Source organism: Megascapheus bottae, chromosome 7 (assembly GCF_031878675.1).
Source record: "Megascapheus bottae isolate mThoBot1 chromosome 7, mThoBot2.hap1, whole genome shotgun sequence".
In the NCBI taxonomy this organism is placed as follows: domain Eukaryota; kingdom Metazoa; phylum Chordata; class Mammalia; order Rodentia; family Geomyidae; genus Megascapheus; species Megascapheus bottae.
Window position 1 is genome coordinate 58,041,793 of NC_143515.1, and position 27,958 is coordinate 58,069,750.

Sequence of the window (27,958 nt, forward strand, 5' to 3'; positions counted from 1 at the left end):
ATGACATGGGCACTGTCCTTGGGTTTTCTCAAGGTTAGAGCTCTACCACTTGAGCACCACTTTTGTATTTTTTCTATGTGGTACCGAGGAATCAAACCTGGGTCTTCATGCATACTACGCAAGCACTCTACCATTGTGCCAAACTCCCAGTCCTGGTCTTTATTTTTAAAAAGAGAGGCATGGAACATTAGTTAGCCTTGAAAATTATGTCAGCTGATTTAGAGTTATTCTACAAACTGAAAATGAACATCAGTTCCACAGCTTTACAAGTCATATTTATTTTTAGATTTTACATGTGTCTTTATTTCTAGTTTTATCTATATTGACAAGTATTAACTTCTTTTTTCAAATATTTTCATTAGCTCTTGTATTACAGAAGCCTCAGTGGTTTCTTTGATGTATATAGCCTGAGTCTTTTTTTGCAGTGTTCTCTTGACTTTGCTAACAAGTGAAAAAGTTTAAATATTTCTACTTACAATTAATATTTACATTTTTAATTTTTGTCTTAGGTTTGAAATTCCAGAGCCTGAGCCAACGGAAGCTGATCGGATAGCTATAGAAAATGGAGATCAACCCCTGAGTGCAGAACTAAAAAGGTTTAGGAAAGAATATATACAGCCTGTACAACTGCGGTAAGGATTAAATAATAACTGAAGTAAACAAGTGTTTATCAAATTTCAGTTTCCAAGTTGGAATATATAAGGACCTTTCCCAAGCAAGAAGATAATATGTAAAAGGAGTCAATTAAAGAAGAGAAGTTGTCAGAAATTATTGTATTCATATGAATTAGAATTTTGAAAAATTATTTAATTTGGCAAAAGTTCCTCTTTTTATTTGTACCATTCATTGTGATAAACATTTATTTGGGTTCCCTTGTGATTCAATTCTATGTTAATGCCATAGAGTGTTAAATGTTTGCCGGCACTGGGTAGAGCACCACTTTTATGATTTTGAAAGAGATGCAGATCTTTTGCAACGAATGGAGGAATTTATTGGAACAGTAAGAGGTATGTTTTTCATAAATGCCTAGTTTTATTTATGATAAAAGCACCAATATTATACCTACCAATTTATAGCATTGTAGATGAGTGCTAAGGAATATTTATGATGGTATATGCCTTTGGGCAAAGTCATTTGGATTCTTTTGACTGCACTTTTCTATCAGAAAGATGAAGATCTAGGTTTGATAGTGTCCAAGATTTCCCTTCTAATTTAAAACATTCTGCAAGTGTATAGAACCCAAGAGGTTCTAGACAGTCTTGTTTTTATTTCTATTGTATACTCTAAATGAAAATAAAAGTCTAAAATATACTTTCTTATATAGTAGAAAATATAATCACATCAAAACTGAGGCTGACATGAGGGAATATCAGTCGTCTAACACTGATTTCTAAAATTCAATGTTGACCAGGTTAATGATGAATTATAGAATTCTTATCAATCTTTGAATTTGTGGAAAATAAAACTTTTTTAGGAGGATTAAGATAGTGTTTAGAACTAAAGTTCAGAACAATATTCGTTTCTAGTTTTATTTAGAGAGGATCTAAAGATACTAAGTTATTAGCAATGGTTATGTGGACAATGAGAAGGGGTCTGGGAAAGGAAAACTTTCCACTTTTATTTGGGTCATCTGAACTTTACATTACTGTAGACTTGGGTATCACTTATGTGGTTTTTATTTTTTTAATAATTAACTATTAAATATTTAATTTTTAAGTGTTTTAATAAATATATAATGCATTTCAGGTAAAGCAATGAAAAAATGGGTTGAATCCATCACTAAAATAATCCAGAGGAAAAAAATTGCAAGAGACAATGGACCAGGTCATAATATTACATTTCAGAGTTCACCTCCTACCATCGAGTGGCACATCAGCAGACCGGGGCACACAGAGACTTTTGACTTACTCACCTTACACCCAATAGAAATTGCCCGACAACTCACTTTACTTGAATCAGATCTATATAGGTATGTAATTTGACATTCAAGTTGAAAGTCATTGTGAATGAGTTAAGGTTTAAAATGCAAAACTGTTTTTGTCCTGTACAGTTGTCATAAGATGTGAATGAGATGGCAACAAAAAAGTTTGCAAAGCAGTTCTGCTTTCTTACTCCTTTGGTCTCTTTTGCTGTGCTTGAATTTATGCTGTTTATGTTTCATTTGTGAAGCTAGGCTCAAATCCTGGTTTTACCAATTACTGGCAACTTTAACCTCCTTTGAAACCTTTTCCTGCTTTTTAGGAGTTTCCTGAAGACTAAATGAGGCTAAAGATCATACTGACTTCTGAGGCTTTTCTGAAACTTAAAATAGTATATATATATATATGGCTTATTAGCACAAAGTACAAGTTCAATAATAGTTATTGCTAATTTAAGTTGACCCTTTAAATGTACTATTGCATATCAGTGTAGCTACTGACTCAAGAACTGCACTTCTAATTTTAAAGTCTACTTAGAATCTCAAACTAAATTACTTTTTAATAACTAAATAAGAGAAAACAAATTTTATATCCCTCCTCCCACCAATGATCATTATATTCCCCAAAATTTTAATCTTAAGTGTGTGGGTGTGTGTGTGGGTGTATGTTGGAATTCGGGTTTTTTTGTTTAGTTGGTTGGTTTTTGTGTTGGTATTGGGGTTTGAAATCAGGACTTCGTGTTTGCTAGGCATTCTACCACTTAAGCCATGCCTGTAGCCACTTTTGATTTTGTTATTTTTCAAATAAGGTCTTTCTTTCTGCCCATACTAGCCAGGACTCTTGATTCTTTTATTTGTGCCTCCAATGTAGCTGGGGATACTACCACTCCAGCTTTTTATTGGTGATAAGGGGTCATTGGCACTTCTTGCTTGAGCTGGGCTTTAACTGCAGTCTTCAGTCTTAGTCTTCTGAGTAGCTAACATTACAGTTATGAGCCACTGTGCCTGGCTTGTAGTGGGCTTTTTTTGACCTGTCCATTAGACAAAAAAGATAGTGGTGATTTTTAGAGATGATTATGCCCTCTTTGGAGTAGGTATTAGATATTAAAAATATATTTATACAATCTTTAAAAAAATGTAGCAATCTGAACTTTTTATAAAAACTATTGAGAGACTGAGAGTTTGGCCTAGTGATAGAGTGCTTACTTAGCATGCATGAAGACCCAAGTTTGATTCCTTAGGACACATACATAGAAAAAAAGCTGAAAGTGGTGTTGTGGCTCACATGGCAGACCACTAGCCTTGAGGAAAAAAATAAAAGTAGAAGGACCATGCTCAGGCCCTGAGTTCAAGCTCCTGGACTGGGGAGAGAGTGGGGGGGGGACTGGAAGAGAGAGGGAGAGAGAGATTGAAAAAGATGTATAATGATAGCTTTGTGTACTGTATTTTCATAAGCCTTTCAGTTGGTGCAAGAGAAGAATTTGTGATACTTTAGTTTTTTGTTTCACTTATGTAATAAAATATATTAGAGGGAAAAGTATGATGTAACATTTTCTGTTGATTTTAGAGCTGTGCAGCCATCAGAATTAGTTGGAAGTGTATGGACAAAAGAAGACAAAGAAATTAATTCTCCCAACCTTCTGAAAATGATCCGACACACCACTAATCTCACTCTCTGGTTTGAAAAGTAAGCATCCTTGACATATGCACATTTATAGCAATCATTTATGTTAAGAATGTGGGATAATTTTCTTTCTAGGTGCTATATATCTCTTTGTCCTCTTTTTTGCCAGTCCTGGGACTTGAACTTAGGGCCTGGGCACTGGCCCTGAATTTCTTTTTGCTCAAGGCTAGCACTGTACCATTTAAGCTATAGCAGCACTTCCAGCTTTTACTGTTTATTTGGTACTGAGGAATCTAACCCAAGGCTTCATGCATGCAAACACTGTACCACTAGGCTACACTCCGGGCCCTGAAAATCCTTTATTAAATATGACATCTTAATTTCACTAGCAGTTTCTGTTCCAGCTTTTCTTTCATTGTATGGATCATACTTAACTATTCCTTTGCATGCTTTGTCATTTTATTGTTGGAAACTTGAAAAATTAAGTCTATATATTGTAGCAATTCTGAGTACTGGCTCTTTTCCTTGTAGGCTTTCTTATTGCTATTATTCACTTATTTGTTCAGTAATTAGCTGGATTATTTTAGTAAAGCCTATTCTGCCTGCCTGCCTGCCTGCAGACAGGTCTGTCCGTCCATCTGTCTGTTCCTAACTTTCCTCTTCCACTTCCTTCATTTCTCTCCCTTTCTTCTACTCTCTTCTCTGCCACATAAAGGGTTAATCTGTTTTATTCAAGAAGCTAGATTTGAACATTCCTATGTTCACTGTAGGAGGACAGTGGTACCACACACATTTTACTGTTAAATGTCACTAGTTGCTGGCTGATTGTTTCAAAAATCCTTGTGGTACAAATTAATCCATTCAAATTGTGGCTTTTGGGAAGGAATGCCTTCTGAATTCTCTTTATTAAATGTTTGTTTTGACCCCATGGGAATTCCTCTCAACTTTTTTCACACTATCCAGCTCATAGGTGAAGCTGTATCTTCCTTAGATCTCAATTCTACTCCTATTGCCTCTCACCACAACCTCCCCTGTTCCTTAGTGTAACTTTAAACTTTCCACTTTGAAAATGGCAAGACATTAGCAGTTTCTGTTTGAGACGGGGCTCCAAGACAGGAGACAGTGACAAGCTTCTGACTGACGTTTTTTCTTAGGGAACTTAAACTTAGTTGGAGGTTCAGAGGGACTCTTGGAAGTATTGAGGGGCAGGTAATGGTACATTAGCCTCAGGTCCTCTTAAGCTGTCCTCTTTTGACAGGGCACTGCCTTAGGAATTAGACAAAGGGCTATTTTCTGCATTCTTGACACTCAATCCAAGGTATTTTCCATGCCACAGGTGAGAGCTGGACAAAAGAAGAAAGTTCTTACTGGGTGCTCGTAGCTCATGCTTGTAATCCTAGTTACTCAGGAAGCTGCAATCTGAGGATTGCAGTTCAAAGCCATCCTGGGCAGGAAAGTAAATGAGACTCTTAATGCCAGTTAGCCACCAAAAAGCCAGAAGTGGAGCTGTGGATCAAGAGGTAGAATGTTAGCCTGGAATGGTGTAATTCAGGAATAGTAACCAGACCCTGAGTTCAAGCCCTAGATGGGCACATAGAAAACAAAACAAAATAGAGTCCTAACTTCTTAGCTGTACTCTGCTAGGACTTAGCCTCAGCAAGTGGAACAGCAAGTGGAGGTAGGATGTTCTGATGTCTTTTTCCTCCTAGGAGGAGAACCCGTTGGTATTCTTAGCTGCTGCAATCTGGAACAGACTCTTAACAACTTTTTTTAAGCGTAGTTTTTCCCAGTCTCAGACTGTGATCCCCTGACCTATACTGCCCAAGTAGCTGGGATTACAGCTGTGCATCACTATCCCAGAGCTCAATTTCATTTTTGTATTGCTTTTTAACAGGCTTTTTCTTGCCCTTTCTATGTTAATGGTTCATGTTAACGTGCCACAGTGGTTCACAGCCTGGGGTACACAGTGAAATGGGAGTCAGGAGCTCCACTGGGGATCTTAATTTTTCCCCTAGTTTACAACAAGGGAAACAGCTAAAAGATGTAAAGTATAAATAAAAGATGTAAAGTCTACTTTGTTTCATGTTTTCAGTTGTCCAGTTAACTTGTTACCCAGAAATTTATAAAGACTTCAAGCCTGCTGCTTGGCTCACACCTGTCCTCCTAGCTACTCAGGAGACTAAGAACTGAGGAATGCAGTTCAAAGCCAGCTGGGGCATTAAAGACCTTGAGACTTTTATCTCCAGTTAATCACTAGAAAAGGGGAAGCGTGGCTGTGGCTCAAAGGGTAGGGTGGTAGCCTTGAGCTGAAGAGCTCAGGGACAACGCCCAGGCCAGAGTTTAAGCCCCATAACCCACAAAAAAAAAGTCTTAACTAATACTGTAAATATGAGGAAATTATGTTTGACAGTAAGCCAAGTTTAAATTTCAAATACTAGACAAAGAGAGTAAATACTAAGTAATTTCATTTTTGAATGTAGCATGCTTTCAAATTTTTCTGGGAGATAAGTCATATAAAATATATAATAGATACTTTATAGCATATGTACTATATATTTTACTAGTAGCATAAGATGTACTATATAATATATTTTATATAGTTTTCAAGAATTATCAGTATAGAATGCTTTTTTTTCTTTTCAGGTAATATTTACATTTTTCTTATTTTGTTTGTTTTTATATGTTTAATACTAGAGATTGAAACCAAAGCCTCTCATGTATGTTAGCAAGGATTCTACTACATCCCCAGCTGTTTTATTTTATTATTATTATTATTATTACTATTATTTATTTATTTATTTATTTTTGCCATTCCTGGAGCTTGAACTCAGGACCTGACCTCTGTCCTTGGGCTTTTTCCTCAAGGCTAGAGTTCTACTATTTGAGCCACAGCACCACTTCTGGCTTTTTTCTATATATGTGGTACCAAGGAATTGAACCCGGATCTTCGTGCATGCTAGGCAAGCACTCTACCACTAAGCCAAATTCTTGCTGTCCAACTGTTTTATTTTTAATTGTGATGAAAATAGAAGTGAGTTAAAACTGTTACTAGCCAACTGTCACTGAAGCTGGGTATTCCCAGTAATCACATGATAGCCAGTCCCCATACTCTAGATTATTGCACTTATTAAAATTTTGAAAATATTACCACATTGAGAACTTAAAATATTTAATTTTCTGTTTTAATTCCCAGATGTATTGTAGAAACTGAAAATTTAGAAGAAAGAGTAGCAGTAGTGAGTCGAATAATTGAGATTCTACAAGTCTTTCAGGAGCTGAATAACTTCAATGGCGTCCTTGAAGTTGTGAGTGCTATGAATTCCTCACCTGTTTACAGACTAGACCACACATTTGAGGTAAGTGTATACATAGGTTTTTAAATGAGTTCCCATTGTATATTACGGATTAGCATCTGTCTTTGTAGGACTAGATTATAAAATGGAATTATGTCTATTTTGTTATGAATTGGTTCCTCTTTTAGGATTATTCTCATTAAAATGTATTTATATGTCCTAACTTTTTAGAAGAAAAATGTCCAGCACTTAGTAATGTTATAAAAAAATGTTCATTGAGGGACCAGGAGTTTGGCCTAGTGGTTAAAGTGCTTGCCTAGCATGCATGAAGACCTGGGTTCGATTCCTCGGTACCACATACATAGAAAAAAGCCGGAAGTGGTGCTGAGGCTCAAGTGGTAGAGCTCTAGCCTTGAGAAAGTCCAAGGACAGTGCTCAGGCCCTGAGCTCAAGCCCAGGACTGGCCAAAAAAAAAAAAAAAAAAAAAAATGTTCATTGAAATGCTCATATACATGTAAGCTGGGCACCAGTGGCTCATGCCTGTAATCCTAGCTACTCAGGAAGCTCAGATCTGAGGATTGCAGTTCAATGTCAGCCCGGGCACAAAAAATCCATGAGACTCTTATCTCCAAATAACCACTAGAAAACCAGAAGTGGTGCTGTGGCTCAAAGTGATAGAGTGCTGGCCTTTGAGCTGAATAGCTCAGAGACAGCACCCAGACCCAGAGTTCAAGCCTATGACAACACCTCCCCGCCCCCCCCAAATACTCACATTTTATGTGTCATACACATTTTAGTGTTTTTGTTTTTATTTTTTAATTATTTTCATACCCTTCAAGTCAAACTAATGTTTTATATTTGGGCTTTAATGATTAATCCAGCATATTTTAGCAAGATCTGTGATTTCTTTATGAACTTAGGCCTTCAAAAGTTATTTTTTTCTTCAAACAGCAAATACCAAGTCGGCAAAAGAAAATTTTAGAAGAAGCTCATGAATTGAGTGAAGATCATTATAAGAAATATTTAGCAAAACTCAGGTCTATTAACCCACCATGTGTGCCTTTCTTTGGTAAGTATTTCTTCCTGGAATTTTATTCTACTTCTGGATAAAAGATGACATTTAGTTTATTAACTGAGCTTATAGACATGTGTAATAGCAGAAAATAGTTATTTAATAAATATTTAGTGACTCCCCTCTGAGTTTTTCTCTATTAGGATTTAAAGATCAAGTCCAATATAAACTCAAATTGAACCACCCTAACTTGAAAATCCATACAAAAATCGGATGTAGGCCGCGAGTTTGGCCTACTAGTAGAGTGCTTGCCTAGCATGCACAAAGACCCGTGTTCAATTCCTTGGTATAATATACATAGAAAAAACAGCCGAAAGTGGTGCTGAGGCTCAAGTGGTAGAGCTGTAGCCTTGAAAAAGTCCAAGAGCAGTGCTCAGGCCCTGAGCTCAAGCCCAGAACTGACTAAATAAATAAATAAAATCTGAAGTTTGCAATCGGAAGGCAGGCCCTTCAAATGGATAGTTAGGAGGTCAATGCCAGTCTGGACTTCGTATTTCTATGTTTGAATGTTTTAAAAGTCTTAGGCTGTGTGTTTAAAATTTATATGATAGATAAGTGAGTTTTATTTCTATACTTGGGTCCCATACCCAAGATATCTCATTATTCACAAATATTCCAAATGGAATAAATTGAAAACACATCTTCCTCCCTTGTTTTCTGTTTTGTTTTTGTTTTTGTTTTCTTGATGGTACTGGCCAAAAAACTCAGGGCCTTGTGCTTGCCAGGCAGGGGCCTCTACTACTTGAGTCATGCTCTCAGCTCAGAATACCTCTGACCTTAGTTATCTTAGATAAGGGATACTCAGTCTGCATATATATTATACTTTCTATTTTCATTTTTGTTATATATATGATATATATATATATATATTTTTTTTTTTTTTTATGGGGCTTGAACTTGGCCTGGGCTCTGTCCCTGAGCTCTTCAGCTCAAGGCTACCACCCTACCCTTGAGCCAAGCCCCACTTCGCATTTTCTAGGGGTTAATTGGAGATAAGAGTCTCAGGTCCTTTTGTGTTTTTTTTTTTTTTGCCAGTCCTGGGCTTGAGCTCAGGGCCTGAGCATTGTCCTTGGACTTTCTCAAGGCTAGAGCTCTACCACTTGAGCCTCAGCACCACTTCCGGCTTTTTTTTTTTCTAGGTATGTGGTACCGAGGAATTGAACCCGGGTCTTCATGCATGCTAGGCAAGCACTTTAACCACTAGGCCAAACTCCCGGCCCCTCTCAGGTCCTTTTGTGCCCTGGCTGACTTTGAACCTTGATCTCAGCCTCCTGAGTATCTAGGATTATAGGTGTAAGCCACCGTGCCTAGCTATATTTTTATATGTATAGAGATCTTTTTATTTCTGATAAGAAATAATAGAAGACACATATACAAACTCCTCAATATTTATAATTAATCATTAAAAATAAGAAGTTTTACTGATTAAAATAATACTATAGCCAGGCTCTGGTGGTCATACCTGTAATCTTAGCTACTCAGCAGGCTGAGATCTGAGAATTGTAGTTCAAAGCTAGCCCTGGCAGGAAAGTTCATGGGACTCTTATTTCTAATTAACCATCAGAAAAGTAGAAATGAAGCTGTGGCTCAAATGGCCAAGCACTAATCTTAAGCAAAAATAGCTTAGGAACACCACCCAGGTCCTAATGCAAGCCCCACAACCAACCAAAAAAAAAAAAAAAAGGAAGAGGATAGGGTATATGCCTTTGTGTCCTTTAACATATCCAAGTTTTATTCTCTTCACCCACTTCTTTGTCTCCTCTTTTTGCATCAAAGGAAGAATGTACTTTTATTCCCTTTCTGCAGATTTCCTTATCTTCCTTGAGTCTACTTGATGTATTTCACATCTTCACTATCTCTCACTCTAGCTTCTTTCTCTGCCTGTATGCATGTTCAATGAGTCTTCCTCTGAATACTTAACAGAAACTGTGATAACATTCTTATACTCAGTCTTTTTAGTATTTGACAGATTTTCTTCTATCCTTTAACTTGTCTAATTTTATAGGATTTAAAATCTTGATAGTCTCTTCAATTAATATATTTTTCTGTACTTTATTGTCTTAAGACTTAAAACCAGCTACAACCATTTTTGTATCTCTACTTTTATTTTTTAAATTTATTTGTATATATCTTATTATAGTTATTTCTTGTGTGTGCTAGTCCTACGGCTTGAACTCAGGGGCTGGGCACTCTTTCACATAAATGATGGTAGAATGCTTACTTGGTATGATTCAGGCCCTAGGTTTTTATATCCAGCAAAACACTTATACACACTCACGCATTCATGCACTCACACTTTCAGAAATACTTTTTTCTTGCTACAGAATTGATTTCATTATTTAAAAACAGTTATTTCTACAAAACTTCGTTGTGGTGGTTTTGCTTTGTTTTAGCACTGGTCTAGGGCCTAAACTCACGGCCTGTGTGCTGTCCTTGAGCTTCTTTTGCTCAAGCTAGCACTGTACCACTTGAGGTACACCAGCTTGACCATTTGATGAACATCCAGCTTTTTATGGGTCATTGGAGATAAGAGTCTCACAGACTTTCATGCCCAGGCTCGGTTTGAACTGTGATCTTTAGATATTAACTTCTTTTTTTTTTTTTTTAAGATATTAACTTCTTGAATAGCTAAGATTATAAGCATGAGCCACTGGCACCCAACTTCTGACTTGATTTTTTTTTTTAATTTAATGGGGGCTGGGAATGAGTGCTTGCCTAGCATGCACAAAGATCCAGGTTTAATTCCTCAGTACCACAGCCAGAAGTGGTGCTGTGGCTAAGTGGTAGAGCTCTGGCTTTGAGGAAAACCCAAGGACAGTGCTCAGGCCCTGAGTTCAGTCTGCAGGATTGGAAAAATATATATATATATATATATATATATAAGTGTGTTATACAGGGATGGAATGTGGTTTAGTGATAGAGTGTTTACCTTGGCTAGCATGCATGAAGCTGGGAGTTTGATTCCTCAGTACCACATAAACAGAAAAAGCAGGAAGTGGCACTGTGGCTCTAGTGGTAGAGTGCTAGCCTTGAGCAAAAGAAGCTCAGGGACAGTGCCCAGACCCTGAGTTCAAGTCCCACAACTGGCAAAAAGAAGAAAAACAGTGTTGTACAGAGGAGTTACAGTTACATAAGAGTACATTTCTTTTTGTTCATTGCCACCCCTTCCCTCGCTCCCAATTTTTGCCTCCCACCCACAAGTTGTATAATTCATTTTCAACATAGTGTCCAGTGAGTAAGTACCATTGCTGCATGTGTTTACTCTTTGTCCTTCAAATTCTGTGCCTCTCCTTCTGACTTGATTTTTTTTTTTAAGTTTGTATGTTTCAGCAATGGGGCTTTAAACTCTGGGCCTGGACACTGTCCCTGAGCTCTTCAGCTCAAGGCTACTGGCCTACCCCTTGAGCCACAGCCCCACTTCCATTTTTCTAGTGGTTAATTGGAGATAAGAGTCTCACGGTCTTCTATACCCGGGCTGGCTTTGAACCGCAATCCTCAGATCTCAGCCTCCCGAGTAGTTCGAATTACAGGCATGAGGCACCATACCCAACTCTGACTTGGTTTTTTAATGTCACTTTCAAGTTATTGTATTGTTCTGTTTTCCTCTCCCCCTTTCTTCCCCTCTCCTCCCTCCCTCTCTAGTTCTCCCCTTCCTCCCTCTCTCTCTTTCTTACTTTGTGCCCAGCCCAGGCTAGCTTCAAACTTAAGATTCTTCTGCCTCAGCCTCCTAGGTGCTAGGATCATAGGCATATACCACCACAATGAGCTCAGTTTTTTTTCTGCTGAAAATTACACTGAGTAATATTTACTAAATACATTTAGTCTTCATAGTGGTTACTAGTGCCAATTTATACAAGAGATCTGAGAAGGGATCCAGAGGGGAAGGAGTTGCCTGTTCATTTTTCCCGCCTGTGGACAGATGTTTCCTAAGCACCTACTAAGTACTAGGAACTATAACACATGCTTACAGTTGTTTCTCATGATATTCTTCCAAAAGTTTCTGATATGCAGAGATAAAAAGAAATGTCGAGATCTTTTGGTTGGACTCACTTCATAGTCCATACTACTGGTCACCCAGACTGGTGGATATTCAATCCATATCAGCTGAACTGTGAAAAATCTATCAGTTCTTTATGAACCAACATAGTTCATTTCTATAATGTGTTACATAAAAAAGAAATTTCAGACCTAAATTTAGAGCATGATTCATTGAAGCATTTTAAGATGAGCTGTGTGGATTAGTGAGTAAATACAAAAATATGTGTAGTTTGATAGTACCCAGAAGACAGCCTGCTTGCTGGCCCTTAGTCTTTTCTGCTTATCTTCCTGGTTATTAAGCTTCTGCTCTTCTAAGTTAGTTTTCAGAAACTGTCCCTCGTTTGTCCTGCTATTCTGGGAAGATGTTTGCTGTTCTCAAGGTAAAACTTTCCAGTTCCCATAATTGGCCAGGTGGATTTTTATGGTTTTGATCTGACCCAAGAGGTAGACTGTGATGTTACTGTTGCTTCTAAATTTTTTTTTGTCTATGTATGGTAGTTTATAAAAATTCCTTCCATATTTGTATCTTTAATTCTGGATACTGTTTTGCCCTTCACTCTCATTTCCTCTGACATCTCACTGCAGTTCTTACTCTTTTACTGGTATTGCCACCACTTACAGAAAAAACAGGGCATATTTATTTCTTCCCAAGTTTCATCAGACTTCTGGTATATATCTAGACTTCTGGTCTATATATGTGGGCAAACTAACATTTCCTCTAAGGAAAAGGTCCGTCACCCATTCACCTGAGCACAAATATGTGACTCCTCCTCCCTCTTGTCCTTTCTTCATGCCCAAACCACATCTTGTTTATACCCACTACTCTATCTTCATGTACCATTGGCAGCCTTTATCATCTCACTAGCTACTCTAGTGATTCTTGCTAGCCTGCTTAACTGCTCTTCTTCAGCTTTCAATAAAGCTAGTTGATGCCAGAATGCAAAAATGTTTCAAGTCCTCCTTTGTCTCCTGGGTCAAAGTTAAATGTCCTTACCAAAAGTCATTTTAAGACCAGTACAAGTGCTTCAACTCCTCTTCATGGAAGGGTCATCAGTTTGTAATTTATATACAAAATTAACTTCAGCTGCCATTAAATAAGCACATTAAATATAGACATGCCTGTCATACTGATTCCCATTCGGTATCATGCAATTTTTGTAGAGGAGACTATAACTAGAGAAAAGTTTAAAAAAAAAAAAAAAAGCCTGTGACTTAGTAGAACACATGGGATTGTCCTACAAAATCAGACAAATAACCAATAAACCAACAACTGGATGCTTTTTAAAACTCAACAGGCATTGGTATTAATCACATTTTTGCTTGGATTATGTAATGTTTTCAAGGTTGTGGCAAAAGTTCTGTTATTTAGGAATATGTCTCTACCACAGAAGTATTTAGAACCATTGATCTTCCTGCTGTCTGTTCTCATCTCCTGTCACCTATATACTCTCTATATTCTAGCTGTACCAAACAATTTGCTATCTCAACTATGCCTTTCAGATATTATCACAAATTATTATCATGTTGCTGCTTTGCTTTGTACTCTGTCTTACTCTACACATTAGATCTATAGTTATTTTTTGAGTGAATAAAAGATATAAGCCTCATTTCTTTTGCTTTTTCTAATGCCCTCAGCTACAGGTCAGATATGGCCTCCCTCCTTTGTGCCCTCATGGCATCTTACACATTACTGCTAATATGGAATCTCCTAATACAGCACTTACCAAATTGTACCAGAGTGGCCCATGTTCAAAGCTCTGGAATCCATGAGGTCAGGGACTGTTTTGTGGATTTTTGTTGTTGTTCATCTTTGTATCTGCAGTACCTAATGCAGTACTTGACATGCAACAAAAACTCAATACATTTATATTAGTGAATGGATTTAGGTTTTGACACCTTGGTTTTCTCCAAAGCAATAGTTAGTACTTTGAGAAGAAAAAGAGGATAAGAGAATGGGGAAAGATAGAAGTGTTAACAGTTAGCAACAATAGCTAATTAGTGCTGTGTTTGTTAGTCCCTCTTCTAAACCTGTATTAATTCACTCATTTATTTCTCTTGGCAACTCTCCTTTTGTTTTGCATATAAACAACTGAGGCACAGAGAAACTAAACAATTTGCACACATCAGGAACTAAAGTGCTCCTGCTACCAAAATGCTGGATAAAGAGTGAAAATGCCTGATACTTTGTTCGTTCTTTTCCTTTCTACTGCCCAGATTGTAGTAGTGGAAGAAAAGGAGATCAATTGTTAGGTTCCCACTAAATCTAGAAGTATTGAAGACCAGAATACACATAAACTATTTACAGTCCTAAGTTAATAGGCTTGGATCTCTTCTCTCATTTCCATGAGCAAACCTATGCAAAGAGAGCTACCTTGAGTTGCCAATCTTAACAACCTCTTGAGATCAAAAATTGAATAAGCAAAGAACTTGGTGCTCAGTGACAAACCTGTGACTTACATCAAGTAATAGGATTTGGAGAGTACAGAAAATTGATCACTCTTCCCCAAAAGTCCATTACTTCCTTAAACTTAGCCTCCCTTTTCCTGGATTTGTAAGACTTAAGTCTTTCATAGAAGAATTTGATACTTAGAAGTCTTTAATAGTTCCTGAGCGTATTTTTCATAGCATGAAAGCTGAGACTTGATTCTTTGATTATGGTGCTCCACTACACTTAATGAGGAAAAAAAAAGTAAGCTTGTATTTCCCTCCTTATCCTTGAAATAATTTCATTATATATCTTTTAGGAATTTATCTCACTAATATCTTGAAAACAGAAGAAGGCAACCCTGAGGTCCTAAAAAGACATGGAAAAGAGCTCATAAACTTTAGCAAAAGGAGGAAAGTAGCAGAAATAACAGGAGAAATCCAGCAGTACCAAAACCAGCCTTACTGTTTACGAGTAGAATCAGATATCAAAGTAAGTGGAATTTTGTGAGGGTACATATTTCTGATTAAGTTAGTGAAATGCCTGATAAAGACAAGTTGATTTTGGACAGGTGAAAAACAAAATTAAAAATAAGTCATTCCTGCTGGGCGTTAGTGGCTCATACCTGCAATCCTAGCTACTCAGGAGGATTGTGATTCCAAGCTAGCCCGGGCAAGAAAGTCCATGAGACTCTTATTTCCAAATAACTACCAAAAAAAGAACGAAGTGGAGCTGTGCTTCTAGTGGTAGAGTGCTACCCTTGAACAAAAAGCTCAGGGACAGTGCCTACACCCTGAGTTCAAGCCATAGGACTAGCACAAAAATAAATAAATAAATCCTATTTTTATGTTAAATGTTTTACTAAATTTTATGAATTTCAGATATTTGGATATTTCATATTAATAATTCTTTATATTTATTCTAGAGGTTCTTCGAAAACTTGAATCCAATGGGAAGTAGCATGGAGAAAGAATTTACAGATTATCTTTTTAACAAATCCCTAGAAATAGAACCACGGAATCCTAAGCCTCTCCCAAGATTTGTAAGCACCCATATATTTACATTTATACTGATATGCTTCCTGCGTTTGTCATCTATATCTGGTGATGCCATCACTACTACCACATCTGTAATGAAGATTATTTTTCAATAAGGCATTTAGGGATGAAGTTTACATGTGATAGTTAAAAGTAATGTTTTCCTAAAAAGTGTTCAACAGTATACCCAGGAATATCCTGCTTGGTTCCAAATATATTAATTTTAATAAATTCTTACGTGATATGATGAAGCTGAACCAATATGTAAGGTTTTTTGGGGAGGGGTTGGTTTTTTTGTTTGTTTTTTTGTTTTTTTTTTTTTGGCCAGTCCTGGGGCTTGAACTCGGCCATAGTTCAGCACTTAGTGCTGTCCTTGGGCATTCTCAAGGCTAGAGCTCCACCACTTGAGCTACAATACCAATTCTAGCATTTTTTTCTCCCTTTTGCCAGTTGTGAGGCTTGAACTCAGGGCCTGATCACTGTCCTTGGGCTTTCTCAAGGTGAGAGCTCTACAACTTGAGTCACAGCACCATTTCTGGCTTTTTTTTTTTTTTTTTTTTAATGCATGTGGTACTGAGAAATCGAACATGGGTCTTTGTGCGTGCTAGGCAAGCACTCTTACCACTAAGCCAAACTCCTGGCCCAGAGTTTGTTTGGTTGTTTTGTGGGTCATGGGGCTTGAATGCTAGGGCTCTTCAGCTCAAGACTACTGCCCTACCCCTGGAGCCACAGCCCCACTTCCCCTTTTCCGGTGTTTAATTGGAGATTAAAGTCTCAAAGTCTTTAGTGCCCTGGCTGACTTTGAACCACAATCCTCAGATCTCAGCCTTCTGAATAGCTAGGATTACAGGTATGAGCTACCTCACCTGGCTAAGTTTTTTTTTTTTTTAATAGTTTTTTGGTTTTAACAAAAATGTTAAGTCAGGCACTGGCTAGTAGGTAATGCCTGTAATCCTAGCTACTCAGAAGGCCAAGGTCTGAGGATTGTGATTAAACACCATTCTGGGAAATGAAATTCCATGAGATTCTTATCTCCAGTTAGCTACAAAAAGCTGGAAGTAAAATTGTGGTTCAAGTGATAGAACGCTAACCTTGAACCCTATAAGTCAGGGACCAGCGCCCAGGCCCTCAGTTCAAGCCCCGGGCTGGTATTTAAAAAAAAAAAAAAAGTTATACTGGGCAGTGGCTCACGCCAGTAATCTTAGCTACTCCGGAGGCTGAGATCTGAGAATCAAGGTTCAAAGCCAGCCCAGGCACAAAAGGACCTGAGACTCTTATCTCCAGTTAACCTCTAGAAAAGGAAAGTGGAGCTTGGTTCAAGGAAGGGGAGGGCGGTAGCCTTCAGCTGAAGAGCTTAGGGACAACACCCAGGTGCCCAGGCCCAGGAGTAGGGCAGAAGCCTTGATCTGATGAGCTCAGGGACAGTGCACAGGCCAAGTTCAAGCCCCATGTCCAACCCTAAAAAAAAGTTATTGGGAGTTTGGCCTAGTGGTAGAGTGCTTGCCTAGCATGCTGGAAGACCCAGGTTTGATTCCTTGGTACCACATGCATAGAAAAAGCCGAAAGTAGGGCTGTGGCTCAAGTGGTAGAGCTCTAACCTTGAGAAAGCCCAAGGACAGCACTAAGTGCTGAACTACGGCCGAGTTCAAGCCCCAGGACTGGCCAAAAAAAAAGTTATTTAGGGCTGGGAGTTTGGCCTAGTGGTTAAAGTGCTTGCCTAACATGCATGAAGACCCGGGTTCGATTCCTTGGTACCACATACATAGAAAAAAGCCAGAAGTGGTGCTGAGGCTCAAGTGGTAGAGCTCTAGCCTTGAGAAAGTCCAAGGACAGTGCTCAGGCCCTGAGCTCAAGCCCAGGACTGGCAAAAAAAAAAGAAGTTATTTAGAATTTAGAGGCAGAACATATAATGAATTTAGATTATTTAAGTATATTTACGTGGGGATTTTTTAAATTACTGATTTATTAGAGCTTGTAACCATGAATCATTAGCCCTAGAAATACCAGGTTTAGCTAGATATACTATTGATAGTTTTGTAGCTTTGTTTTACTAGTTAGTACTTGGCCAAATTTATGTTTAGTATCATTACCTGACTAATCTGAGAAAGTTCTCTTGTTCAGAAGAAAATGAACAATCAGGAGATAAATATGAATAACTCTTAAGTTCTCAAAATAATTTCAAGTTTATGAATTATTTCATGCAGTTGCCATACAAATTTTTCAAGCCTTAAAATAATTTTTAATACTTGAATTAAAAACAGCAAATCTAGTCTAGACTAGCCTATCTAGTCTGTTCTAGGGAGCTAGCACACTAATTGACAAGGGATCACTCTACTCAAGGAAAATGCTACAAGTACTAATATACACACAAATGAAAGCCAAGGTGACTTAATGCACCTGTAATAGTTCAAATAGTCCTAGTGGAGCAGGTGAGGTAGGATTATTCATGATGATGATTTTAGCTTTCCCAACAAGCTTAAATTTAGAAGTCAAGGAACTAATATTTCATTTTATTTCTATGTATAATTATGTAATTATTTCTAAAAGCATTCTAGATTTTAAAAATATCTACCCTCCCAAATATCAAAATAATAAATATTCTTGTATTTCTAGAACTAAACTTAGCTTACTTAAATATATTTTCTTACAAGTTAGATAGCCAGTCTTCTGCAAAATACAATGGTAATGCCTGAACAGTTTATAATCTGAAGCATTATGTAACTGCCTTATTGATGATGTATAATTTATTATTAGTTGAATTTTATGAGTCATCTTTACCTTCCTTTCTGTCGTGATGTTTTAAGTATTGTGTTTCTTTTGACATATCTATAGCCAAAAAAGTATAGCTATCCACTAAAATCCCCTGGCGTTCGTCCGTCAAACCCAAGACCTGGTACAATGAGGCATCCCACACCTCTGCAGCAAGAACCAAGGAAAATTAGTTACAGTAGGATCCCTGAAAGTGAAACGGAAAGTACAGCATCTGCACCAAATTCTCCAAGAACACCACTCACACCTCCTCCTGCTTCTGGTGCTTCCAGTGCCACAGATGTTTGCAGTGTGTTTGATTCTGATCATTCAAGCCCTTTCCACTCAAGTAGGTGCTAAAATTTTAAGTGCTGTAGAGCAGTTGTTAGTTTATATCTGCAAAGGGGGAGCGGGGTAGGGGGAATCTCTGTAAGTGTGTGTGTGTGTGTGTGTGTGTGTGTGTGTGTGTATGCTCATGCAAGCATGTATGCTTGTACGTAAGTCAGATTCTATTTCAAGACCATGCTAAAAATAAACTCAAGGGCCACGAGTGCTGGCTTAGCATGCATGAAGACCCAGGTTCAATTCCTCAGTACCACATTCATAGAAAAGCCAGAAGTGGTGCTGTGACTCAAGTGGTAGAGCTGCTCTAGCCTTGAGAAAACCCAAAGACAGTGCTCAGGCCCTGAACCCAAGCCCAGGACTAGCAATAAAATAAACTAAAATAAAAATAAAGTAAGAATTTTAGCAATTTACAATTTTTAGAAATCAGTTGGAATAGGAATAGCCTTCCTTAAGTTTAGTATAGGTGACAATAAAGGCCTGGTGGTAAAATTGGGAATTGAATTGTATTTGAGTATTCCATATGCATCTCTCTTAACAGGGGAAAACATACCATTCTTTAAAATCTTCAGGAAACAATATTTTTTCCATAGCTACTATATTTTAAAACTTCAGGATATACTATCTCCTACTTACCAAATTCTGTAATGGCTTATGATTTTGCAGCTTATCAAATTCAAACTCCCTCAGACTACCTGATTTTATGTAGTATCTATGATAATGTACTTTTCCTTTTACTTTCCCTCTCTTACTTCTGAAGCAGCACTGTCCAACAGAAACATAGTGAAAGCCATGTATATAACTTGAAATGGTCTAGTAGCCACATTAGGAAAACAAATACAATTAAGTAAAAATAATTATAGAGCCCATTATATAAAATACTATTTTAACATGAAATTTTAAGATCATTACAAAAAAATTATTAGCAAAACTTTTTTTTTTTGGATCTTGGGGCTTGAACTCTGGGCTTGGGTGCTGTCCCTGAACTCTTCATCTCAAGGCTACCACCCTAGCCCTGGGCCTGGGCGTTGTCCCTACCCTTGAGCCAAGCCCCACTTCTCATTTTCTGGAGATAAGAGTCTCAGGTCCTTTTGTGCCTGGCTGGCTTTGAATCTTAATCCTCAGATCTCATCCTCCTGAGTTTAGGATTACAGGCGTGAGCCACCAGGCCTGGCTTGCAAAACTTTTTTTTTTTGAGACAGGGTATTCCTGTGTTTCATATTGGTCTAGAACTTTAAAAAAAACAAAAAACAAAAACAAAACTGGGCTTAGCAGTGGCCATCTATCACTTAAAGTATTGCCTAAATCCTGGCTTTTTGCTGGTTGGAACAAAAGTTTCACAGACTTTTCTTCCCAGACTGATTGTGAACTATAATCCTCCAGACCTCAGTAGCTAGGATTGCAAGCATAAGCCAGTGCCCAGATTTGCTTAGAACTAGAAATATTCTGATTCAGCCATCAAAATGATATGAATTCAGGCATGTGTTACCACACTCAGCTTATCAAGATATTTTACATTCTATTTGTTGCCATTTTAAATCCTTAATATCCAGTGTGAATTTTATACTTAATAGTCCATCTTAGTTATGACAAACACACCCAGATTTCAGTAATCATGTGGCTTCTGAAGATCTAGCCATTTAAAGAGCTTTCTCTTAAATCTAGATTTCCATTAATTTTCTCATCTGTCATGTGTAGCTTTAAAGTTCTTCCAAGAACTTGTCTTTTTCAGTTTTTCATGGTTAAGTCAAAATATGAATCAGTTACCTTTAGCTCTCTCATAATTCTTCCATATGTTCTTAACATTGACTGTTAGCTCAATGTACTGCCCAAGCTCCGCCCTAGGAATGATGTACTCCCAGAGGCTGAGTGACATAATTATGTCAAAGGGTGAGAAGCATTAAACTTTGAATTAGGAATCCTGGTTTGTTATCCCAGTCTAATATCCCAGTATAATAATTAAGCATTCTGATTTTATATAAACTTCTTTTTTGTGCCTTGTAGACTAAGTTAGGGAAGCCACTTTAAGCCACTAAAAAAAGGATAGAAAAATAGGGTATTTGCACATGATGCTTCTCTGCTAGTATTAAATCTTCAACAATTAGTCAAATGGAAAAACTGGTTTAGTAATACCATGCTCTGGATGAGTGCTTTGTTATATGTTGCAGTGGAACAGTATTAAACACATAGACAAGTAGAAAAATGTTCCAGGACTTAAACTTTATAATCTTAAGCTTGAGTCTTTTCAGTTTCTCTTTTTTTTTCTTTTTTCTTTTCTTTCTTTTTTTTCTTTTTTCTTTCTTTTTTTTTTTTTTGCCAGTCCTGGGCTTAAGCTCAGGGCCTGAGCACTGTCCTTGGATTTTTCTCAAGGCTAGAACTCTACCACTTGAGCCTCAGCACCAGTTCCGGCTTTTTCTAGGTATGTGGTACCACGGAATCGAACCCGGGTCTCGGTGCATGCTAGACAAGCACTCTACCACTAGGCCAAACTCCCCGCCCACTTTCTCTTTCTTTATGATAAAGAAACTCCCTCTAAAAAGAACCAATTTTGAAATTAAAATAATACAGCATACCAGAAAACCAACCACATGCTTAATCTCATAATTTACCAGTAGCCTGTGTGTGTTAAAAGTATTCACCACCCTTTGATTCCACTTTTGCTTAACAGATCTCTTACTGCTATGAGATAATCAGAGCTTCCTACTTGCACCACTGTGCTGCAGCCAGACTGAGTACACACTTTCTGTTTCTCTGGCAGAAAAGAACTATCTTAAACTACACTCTTCTGTTACCTGAACATATTGTAGTCAGTACAAACTAGCAGGAAACTCCATTCCCAGAACCCAAAATGATTTTTAAAAATAAACTTTAATGCTCCTTTATGTATGTGTATGTGCACTTACTGGTCCTGAGCTTGAACTAAGGATGGGCACTGTCATTGAGCTTCTTTTCCTCAAGGCTAACACTCTGCTACTCCTTAAGCCACAACTCCACTTCTGGCTTTTTTGGTTGTTAATTATAGGTGAGAGCCACACAGACTTTCATGTGCAGGCTGGCTTCGAACAACAATCCTCAGATCTCAGCCTCCTGAATATCTAGGATTACAAGCATGTGCCACCAGTACCTGGCTAATGTACTTTTTAAAAATTCTGCTTTTCTTCCAGCCAGTGTCTTGAATGTGTTATTCCTTGCTAAGCATTTACTTCATATCGCTGGGAAAACTTACAGTCTTACAAAGAGATACAAAATAATGATTGGAGGGGATCTGAGGGATGATAAGAATCAAAGGACATCACACACACACACACACACACACACACACACACACACACACACACACACACACACACACACACACACACACACACAGAGTGTAATGAAACATTCCAAACAAGGGGGAAAGGAAAACGGAGTGAAAATATGGTGGAGAAGGTAAATGTGTTCTATTTGTATTGTATACATCTAAGAAATACCATGGAAACCTCATATTAAAAATGTCTGCTAACTAGCTGGGTGAGGTGGCTCACACCTATAATCCTAGCTATTCAGGGGACTGAGATCTGAGGATCAAGGTTCAAAGACATCTGAGGGACTAAAGAACAAGAGACTCTTATGTCCAGTTAACCACCAGAAAACAGGAAGTGGGGCTGAAGCTCAAGAGATAGGGTGGGTAGTCTTGAGCTGAAGAGCTCAGGGATAGTGCCTAGGCCCAGAGTTCAAGTCCCATGGCTGCTCCCCCCCAAAAAAAAAATAATTAAAAAGAAAGACAATGAAAATGTCAAGAAAATGGTAGTTAAATGTCCAATGAGGGTTGGGAGCATAATAAGCATAGCACCCATGAATCAAAACTGCCCAATGAGTGATGCAGACATAAATGCTGTAGACATCTGCAGAAAGGTGACATGATAATGCATAGGAATGGTCACTGAGAGCTTTGTGGAAAAGATGGGAAGAGATCCTCTACCTATTTAGTGCCGCCAGATGTGCCCTAGTGTTACAGCCCTGCTCTGTACCTTCTCATCTGCCAGTTCTCCCTTAGAGGAGATTGTCGTAGTAGATGGATAAGAAAGGAAAGAACAGGAGTTTCTAGCTTTCTGTTCCTACAGCAGAAAAAAGAAAATGATAAATAGACCTTATTATCTTCCAATTTAAAAAATGCTGGTGGCTCACACCTACTACGCAGAAGACTGGGATCTAAGAATCATGGTTTGTGTCCAGCCCTGGGCAAGAAAGTCCTTGAGACTCATATCTTCAATAAACTACTCAGAAAACACTAGATGTGGTGCTGTGGCTCAGAGTGGTGGAGTATTAGCTCTTCAGCTCAAGGGACAATGAACAGGCCCAGAGTTGAAGCCCCACAACTGGGGGAAAAAAAAGTACAGGTATTTCAAGCTGGTGTGTAAGATTGTGGAACAGGTAGCAAATTTGTAATCTCAGTGCACTTCTTATTAAAAGGCTTTCATGAATTATAGGAGTTATCTATTACATATATATGTGTGTATATATATGTATATATATATATATATCACCTTTTCCTATAGGAAAAGGTTTTTTTGAAATCATAAATGACTTTGCTTTATTCCTATATACTAAATATATTATGTTGTGGAGAGCTAGCTTCAAGAGATGTATTTATTTCCTTCTGAAGAAAAGTGAGGGGCCGGGAGTTTGGCCTACTGGTAGAGTGCTTGCCTAGGATGCACGAAGACCCGGGTTTGATTCCTCGGTACCACATACATAGAAAAAAGCCAGGAATGGTGCTGAGGCTCAAGTGGTAGAGCTCTAACCTTGAGAAAGTCCAAGGACAGTGCTCAGGCCCTGAGCTCAAGCCCATGGCTGGCAAAAAACAAAACAAAGTGAGACATCTATAAGGTAAACAATAGAGTTGGATTTCACCTTATTACCTGTTTTATTGTAAGTGCCTAATTGTAAAGAAAAATTGTTGATAGAGCAACAGTTTAAAATAATTTTAGGCTATAAACATGAATTTTAATCATCTGAGATAATATAGTAAAATGAGCTGGATTGCTACAGTTAGTAGTTCCAAATAAATATTTGTACACAGAAAAGGAAGATAATGCCATGGATTGTTTGGATTTGGAATTGCCAAAGAAATATCACCACTGTATCTTTGAAAGCAATCAAATTAACCAGCATCAGGTCAAGTTAGCTGTACCTACAATGTAAAGTCATTCTCATTCTGACTGTGTAAGCATGAATGTTCCAAATCATTTAAAATAAAAATTCAGCTCAATCTACTGTGCAGTTTTAATTTCTTGAATATAAATTCCAAGAGTTGGTATTGGAATCTAAATACGTTACAAACCAATACGTTACCAAGCCTCTGTCTTGGTATTCCTACTTGATACTCTTGGGGCTTTGTTTTTTTATTTTTCAGGGGTTATTTTTTCCCCTTAAGAATCAACACTATGGAAATTAGGCATTTAAAATTTATCAGATACTTATAAAGTGTCTAAGCATAAAGTGTTTATTCATTGATTTAGAAAATACTTATGAATAGGGACAGAGAAAAACTCATTTTTAAGCTTTTTAAATATCCAACGTTCCTTTTTTTTTTTTTTTAGTGAAACTTATGCTGCCCAAGGTCATTTTCAGAATTATAAGGTATTAGTTTCAAGCTTTCTTTAGTCATTAGGAAATAACATGAATTCAGGTCAATTTTTCACTTGAATTGAGTATATACCTTGTAAATAAAGTCTTCCAATAACAGCATAGTTTCATTTTCTAATGGTTTTCATTTAATTATCAAAACATCAATAGTATATCTAAAAAGAATCTTCAAATTCCCCAGTTTGTTGGCAGTTATTTTTTCTCAAAAGTAGGCAGTAACAAGCTTTAATAGAAACAATTCAGCATTCTTTAAAACTAGAGTGACAAAAATAATATTTTTGAGATAAGCTTTACAAATGAGTTGAATGTATCAATGGAAGAAAAAAAATCTATTTTTTTTTCTTGTTTCCTTTCACAGGCAGCGATACCGTCTTTATCCCGGTTACACTGCCCCATGGCCCAAGTTAGTATATTTGGTTTCAGACTCCTAATTCTTGCTTCAGCTTTAAAAATCAAACCAATTGTCAGCTTTCCTGCTAAAATTCTCCTTGGGTCTGGCAGCATTTAGTACCTGCTTGCTCCATGTTAAAAGTTAGGCCTTCACTTGTGCTATCCTTTGATCATAAATTATTTGCTCAAATTTATACTTCTCATGCTTTTTATAAAACCTCTTTTAAAAGAACATATTGAGTGGCTTCCATGCTTCACTATTTCTCTTTCTAAACATAGAGCCTAAGTATATTTTTATGTTCAACTTTAAAAAGCAAGAGCATGCATGCGCATATGGGGTTGCTGGCAGCTACATGCAGTGTTCAAATCACAAGATCCACAGAGCCAGGGACAGCACATAGATTGTGGGCAGATAACTGCTTTAGACTTTAGAATTATTGTCTCACAGTTATAACTATTTAAATGATAAGTCCTTAACATTCAGATAAACAGAGGACGGGTCATTGTTGCTAGTTTACTTTCCATTTTAAAGACGACTAACAATTTACTAAATCCATTATTTTAAACTAATAGATTAGTAGTATTGCTCTACTTTCATATAGAAAATTTCAAAATGTGTACAATAAAAAATGTTAGCTACTCAGGAAGCTGAGATCTGAGGATCGCGCAGTTCAAAGCACTAAAGTCTTAGGAGACTCATCTCCAGTTAACCACTAGAAAACTGTAAGTGGTGCAGTGGCTCAAGGGGTAGAGAGATAGCCTTGAACTGAAGAGCTCAAGGACAGCAACCAGACCCAGAGTTCAAGATTGGGGGGCAGGAGGGAGTAGGTGATCAGAGCTGGGAGCAGAGCTCAAGTGGTAAAGTATCTGCCTAGCTTGCCAGAGTCTAATCAATCAACTAATCCATCGACCAATCAATGAAATAGGTGATCATTATGTTGATCACTTGAATAATATCAGTATACAATGTATTCTTAAAGCCTAATGTTAAGCTGGGCACTGTGGCTCATGCCTTTAATCTCATGCCTGGAATCCTAGCTACTCAGGAGGCTGAGATCTGGGGATCAAGGTTCAAAGCCAGCCCAGGCACAAAAGAACCTGAGACTCTTATCTCCAGTTAACCTCTAGAAAAAGAGAAGTGGAGCTTGGCTCAAGGGTAGGGTGGTAGCAGACCCAGAGTTCAAGCCCCAAGACCCACCTGAGGGGGGAATAAAAGCCTAATGTTTAAAGAAATAAAAAGAATCTATGAACCTATCAAGTACAAATTTTGAATGTTAAGTATTTTTTCAACTCTTTAGTGTTTATAAACTAGCTAATACTTAAAAGCATTGGGTTGTAGCTTAGTGATTGAGTGCTTCCTAGCATGCATGAAGCCCTGGGTTTGATTCTTCAGTACCATATAAACAGAAAAAGCCAAAAGTGGCTCTGGGGCACAAGTAGTAGACTGCTAGACTTGAGCAAAAGAAGCTCAGGGACAGTGCTCAGGCACTCAGTTCAAGCCTCAGGACTGGCCAAAAAAAAAACAAAAAGTCTTTCATGTGTAATTATGTGCCTATATTATGACCTGTTCGTCATAAAGGAAATTAGAATCAGGTTCACTAGATGTCAAGAGTGATTTTTGCTTTTATTATCAGGACTGCCCCAGTCATCTTAAATTGACTCCATCAGGATTTTGCTTACATGCCTGTACCCAAGGCCTTCCCCAGGCACCAGATTCGCTCTCCTCCATCCTTCAACAGACTTGCTAGACAACATATTGGGGAAAACTGTGAAGATAGAAATTGGTCCTAAGGATTCTCTAATAAAGGCAGGGGAAATATATATTGATAAAGGCAGAGGAAAAATATGAGCTCATTATTAAGCTTGACAAAAATTGTTATTCCTAAGATTTTTCAAATTACCATTCCAATATAAATCTAAGAATTGCACCCTATTGTATATTCCAATAGTAGATTAACAGTGAGAATGTTACTTTGTTCCAGAAGCAAAATAACAGCATCTTAGGCAGCATTTTTTTCCAAGAAATTCCTGCATGTTTTATAACAGTTTGCTTTAATGAAATACACCTGGGTATTGGTTTATTAAACGGCTTTTTTATCTCTAGACATTTCTTTTAATAAGTATAAGACATTTCCAGCTAAGCCTTTTCCAGATTAATGAGTAAAATAAAATTTATTATAAACTTAAAAAAATTTAACATCCCACAGGGTCTGCGTCAGTATCCTCTATAAGTTTAACCAAGGGCACTGATGAAGTGCCTGTCCCCCCGCCTGTTCCACCACGAAGACGACCAGAATCTGCCCCAGCGGAATCTTCGCCATCTAAGGTACAGTAGAAAATCTTGTTATCTGGAAATTGGAATCATTAGCTACGTTATAGTCATTTGTTTACATCTGTTTTATTCCTCACTGGGACAAGGTAACATTTCAGAGTATTTGGGCTTAATAGTTTAAACAAGAATTAAATAGGAATTTATGCAATATATTTGTTACTCCTCTCAAAAGTAGTTATTTGGTATTTGTATATAACCTTTGCAAATCTAAAACTATAAGTACGTTCAAGAAAAGTGTTTTAATATACATATAAGAGTAATCTAGCCTTATGCATTTTTTAAGCATATAGACATAGAAAAAGGACAGAAAAAGAGGTCTAAAGCTTCGTGCGAAGGTATATGATAAATGAGACAGTGCCTTAGCACATAAAGATTCTTCGCTGAACCTGAACCCTTAGGGGATCTGGAAGGGGGTTTTCATGAACATTCATAAGTTTTGTTTACCCATTTTTGAATTTTGTTCCTTTTTGCCATCTGAATTTTTTTTAAAGTATAATGGTTTGAATTCAGGTCTTGTACTTGTTTAGCTGGTGCTCTACCTCTTGAGCCATGACTTCAACTGTTTTACTTTTTCATTACTTTTTGAATAGAGTCTTGTTTTCTGCCAAAGTTGGCCTGGATCACAGTCCTATTTATACTTCTCATATAGCTGGAATGATGAGAGCACTTCACTACAGCCAGCTTTTTATTTGTTCATATGGGGACAACTTTTTGCCCAGGTTGGCTTTGAACTGTGGTCCTCCTGATCTTAGCCTCACAAGTATTAACATTTTGTCATCTGTTAACTGATCTTTTTTTCCTTCAAAAAACAAAAAAAGATCACATGCAATTAATGTTTTTAAGTTTTCATTTCAATTCATAGCACTATTTATACTACTGAGGTCTTACAGATATTTGAATTTGTTATAGCCATTCTCACGAACCTTTATGACTTGAATTGTCCTTAAGGCTCCCATTATAGCACTGCTCTTGCCAGCTTTTTCTAAGTCTCTACATATATAAGTTTAGGTAAGCAGAATCACTAGCTGGCATCTCATTTGTTCTTAAGCTGTCTAGAAATTAGAGGACCTCCAAAGACTCAAAATATTTGCAGGATTTCATGCATGTA

The 27,958-nt window shown here is 37.5% G+C and overlaps 2 protein-coding genes and 1 non-coding gene across 5 annotated transcripts in view; 1 reads left to right on the top strand and 2 right to left on the bottom strand.

Moving 5' to 3' along the window:
* Window positions 1-27,958, top strand: part of Sos1 (SOS Ras/Rac guanine nucleotide exchange factor 1) — a 104,948-nt gene that overhangs the window by 75,162 nt on the left and 1,828 nt on the right. For 2 of the 3 annotated variants that reach the window (XM_090337096.1, XM_090337093.1), the window contains exons 12-22: window positions 510-632; window positions 904-1,007; window positions 1,747-1,969; window positions 3,486-3,605; window positions 6,736-6,898; window positions 7,787-7,904; window positions 14,690-14,862; window positions 15,296-15,412; window positions 18,240-18,504; window positions 24,487-24,531; window positions 26,726-26,844. In XM_090337096.1, the coding sequence (XP_090193222.1) occupies window positions 510-632; window positions 904-1,007; window positions 1,747-1,969; window positions 3,486-3,605; window positions 6,736-6,898; window positions 7,787-7,904; window positions 14,690-14,862; window positions 15,296-15,412; window positions 18,240-18,504; window positions 24,487-24,531; window positions 26,726-26,844 (1,570 nt within the window). The remainder of the gene's footprint in view (window positions 1-509; window positions 633-903; window positions 1,008-1,746; window positions 1,970-3,485; window positions 3,606-6,735; window positions 6,899-7,786; window positions 7,905-14,689; window positions 14,863-15,295; window positions 15,413-18,239; window positions 18,505-24,486; window positions 24,532-26,725; window positions 26,845-27,958) is intronic. The other variant, XM_090337095.1, reaches the window with a different exon arrangement.
* Window positions 1-27,958, bottom strand: part of Arhgef33 (Rho guanine nucleotide exchange factor 33) — a 119,078-nt gene that overhangs the window by 3,212 nt on the left and 87,908 nt on the right. The window lies entirely within an intron of this gene.
* Window positions 27,752-27,882, bottom strand: LOC150060846 (small nucleolar RNA SNORA33). The gene has a single exon (XR_016536314.1). It is a non-coding gene; the product is annotated as a small nucleolar RNA SNORA33 (small nucleolar RNA).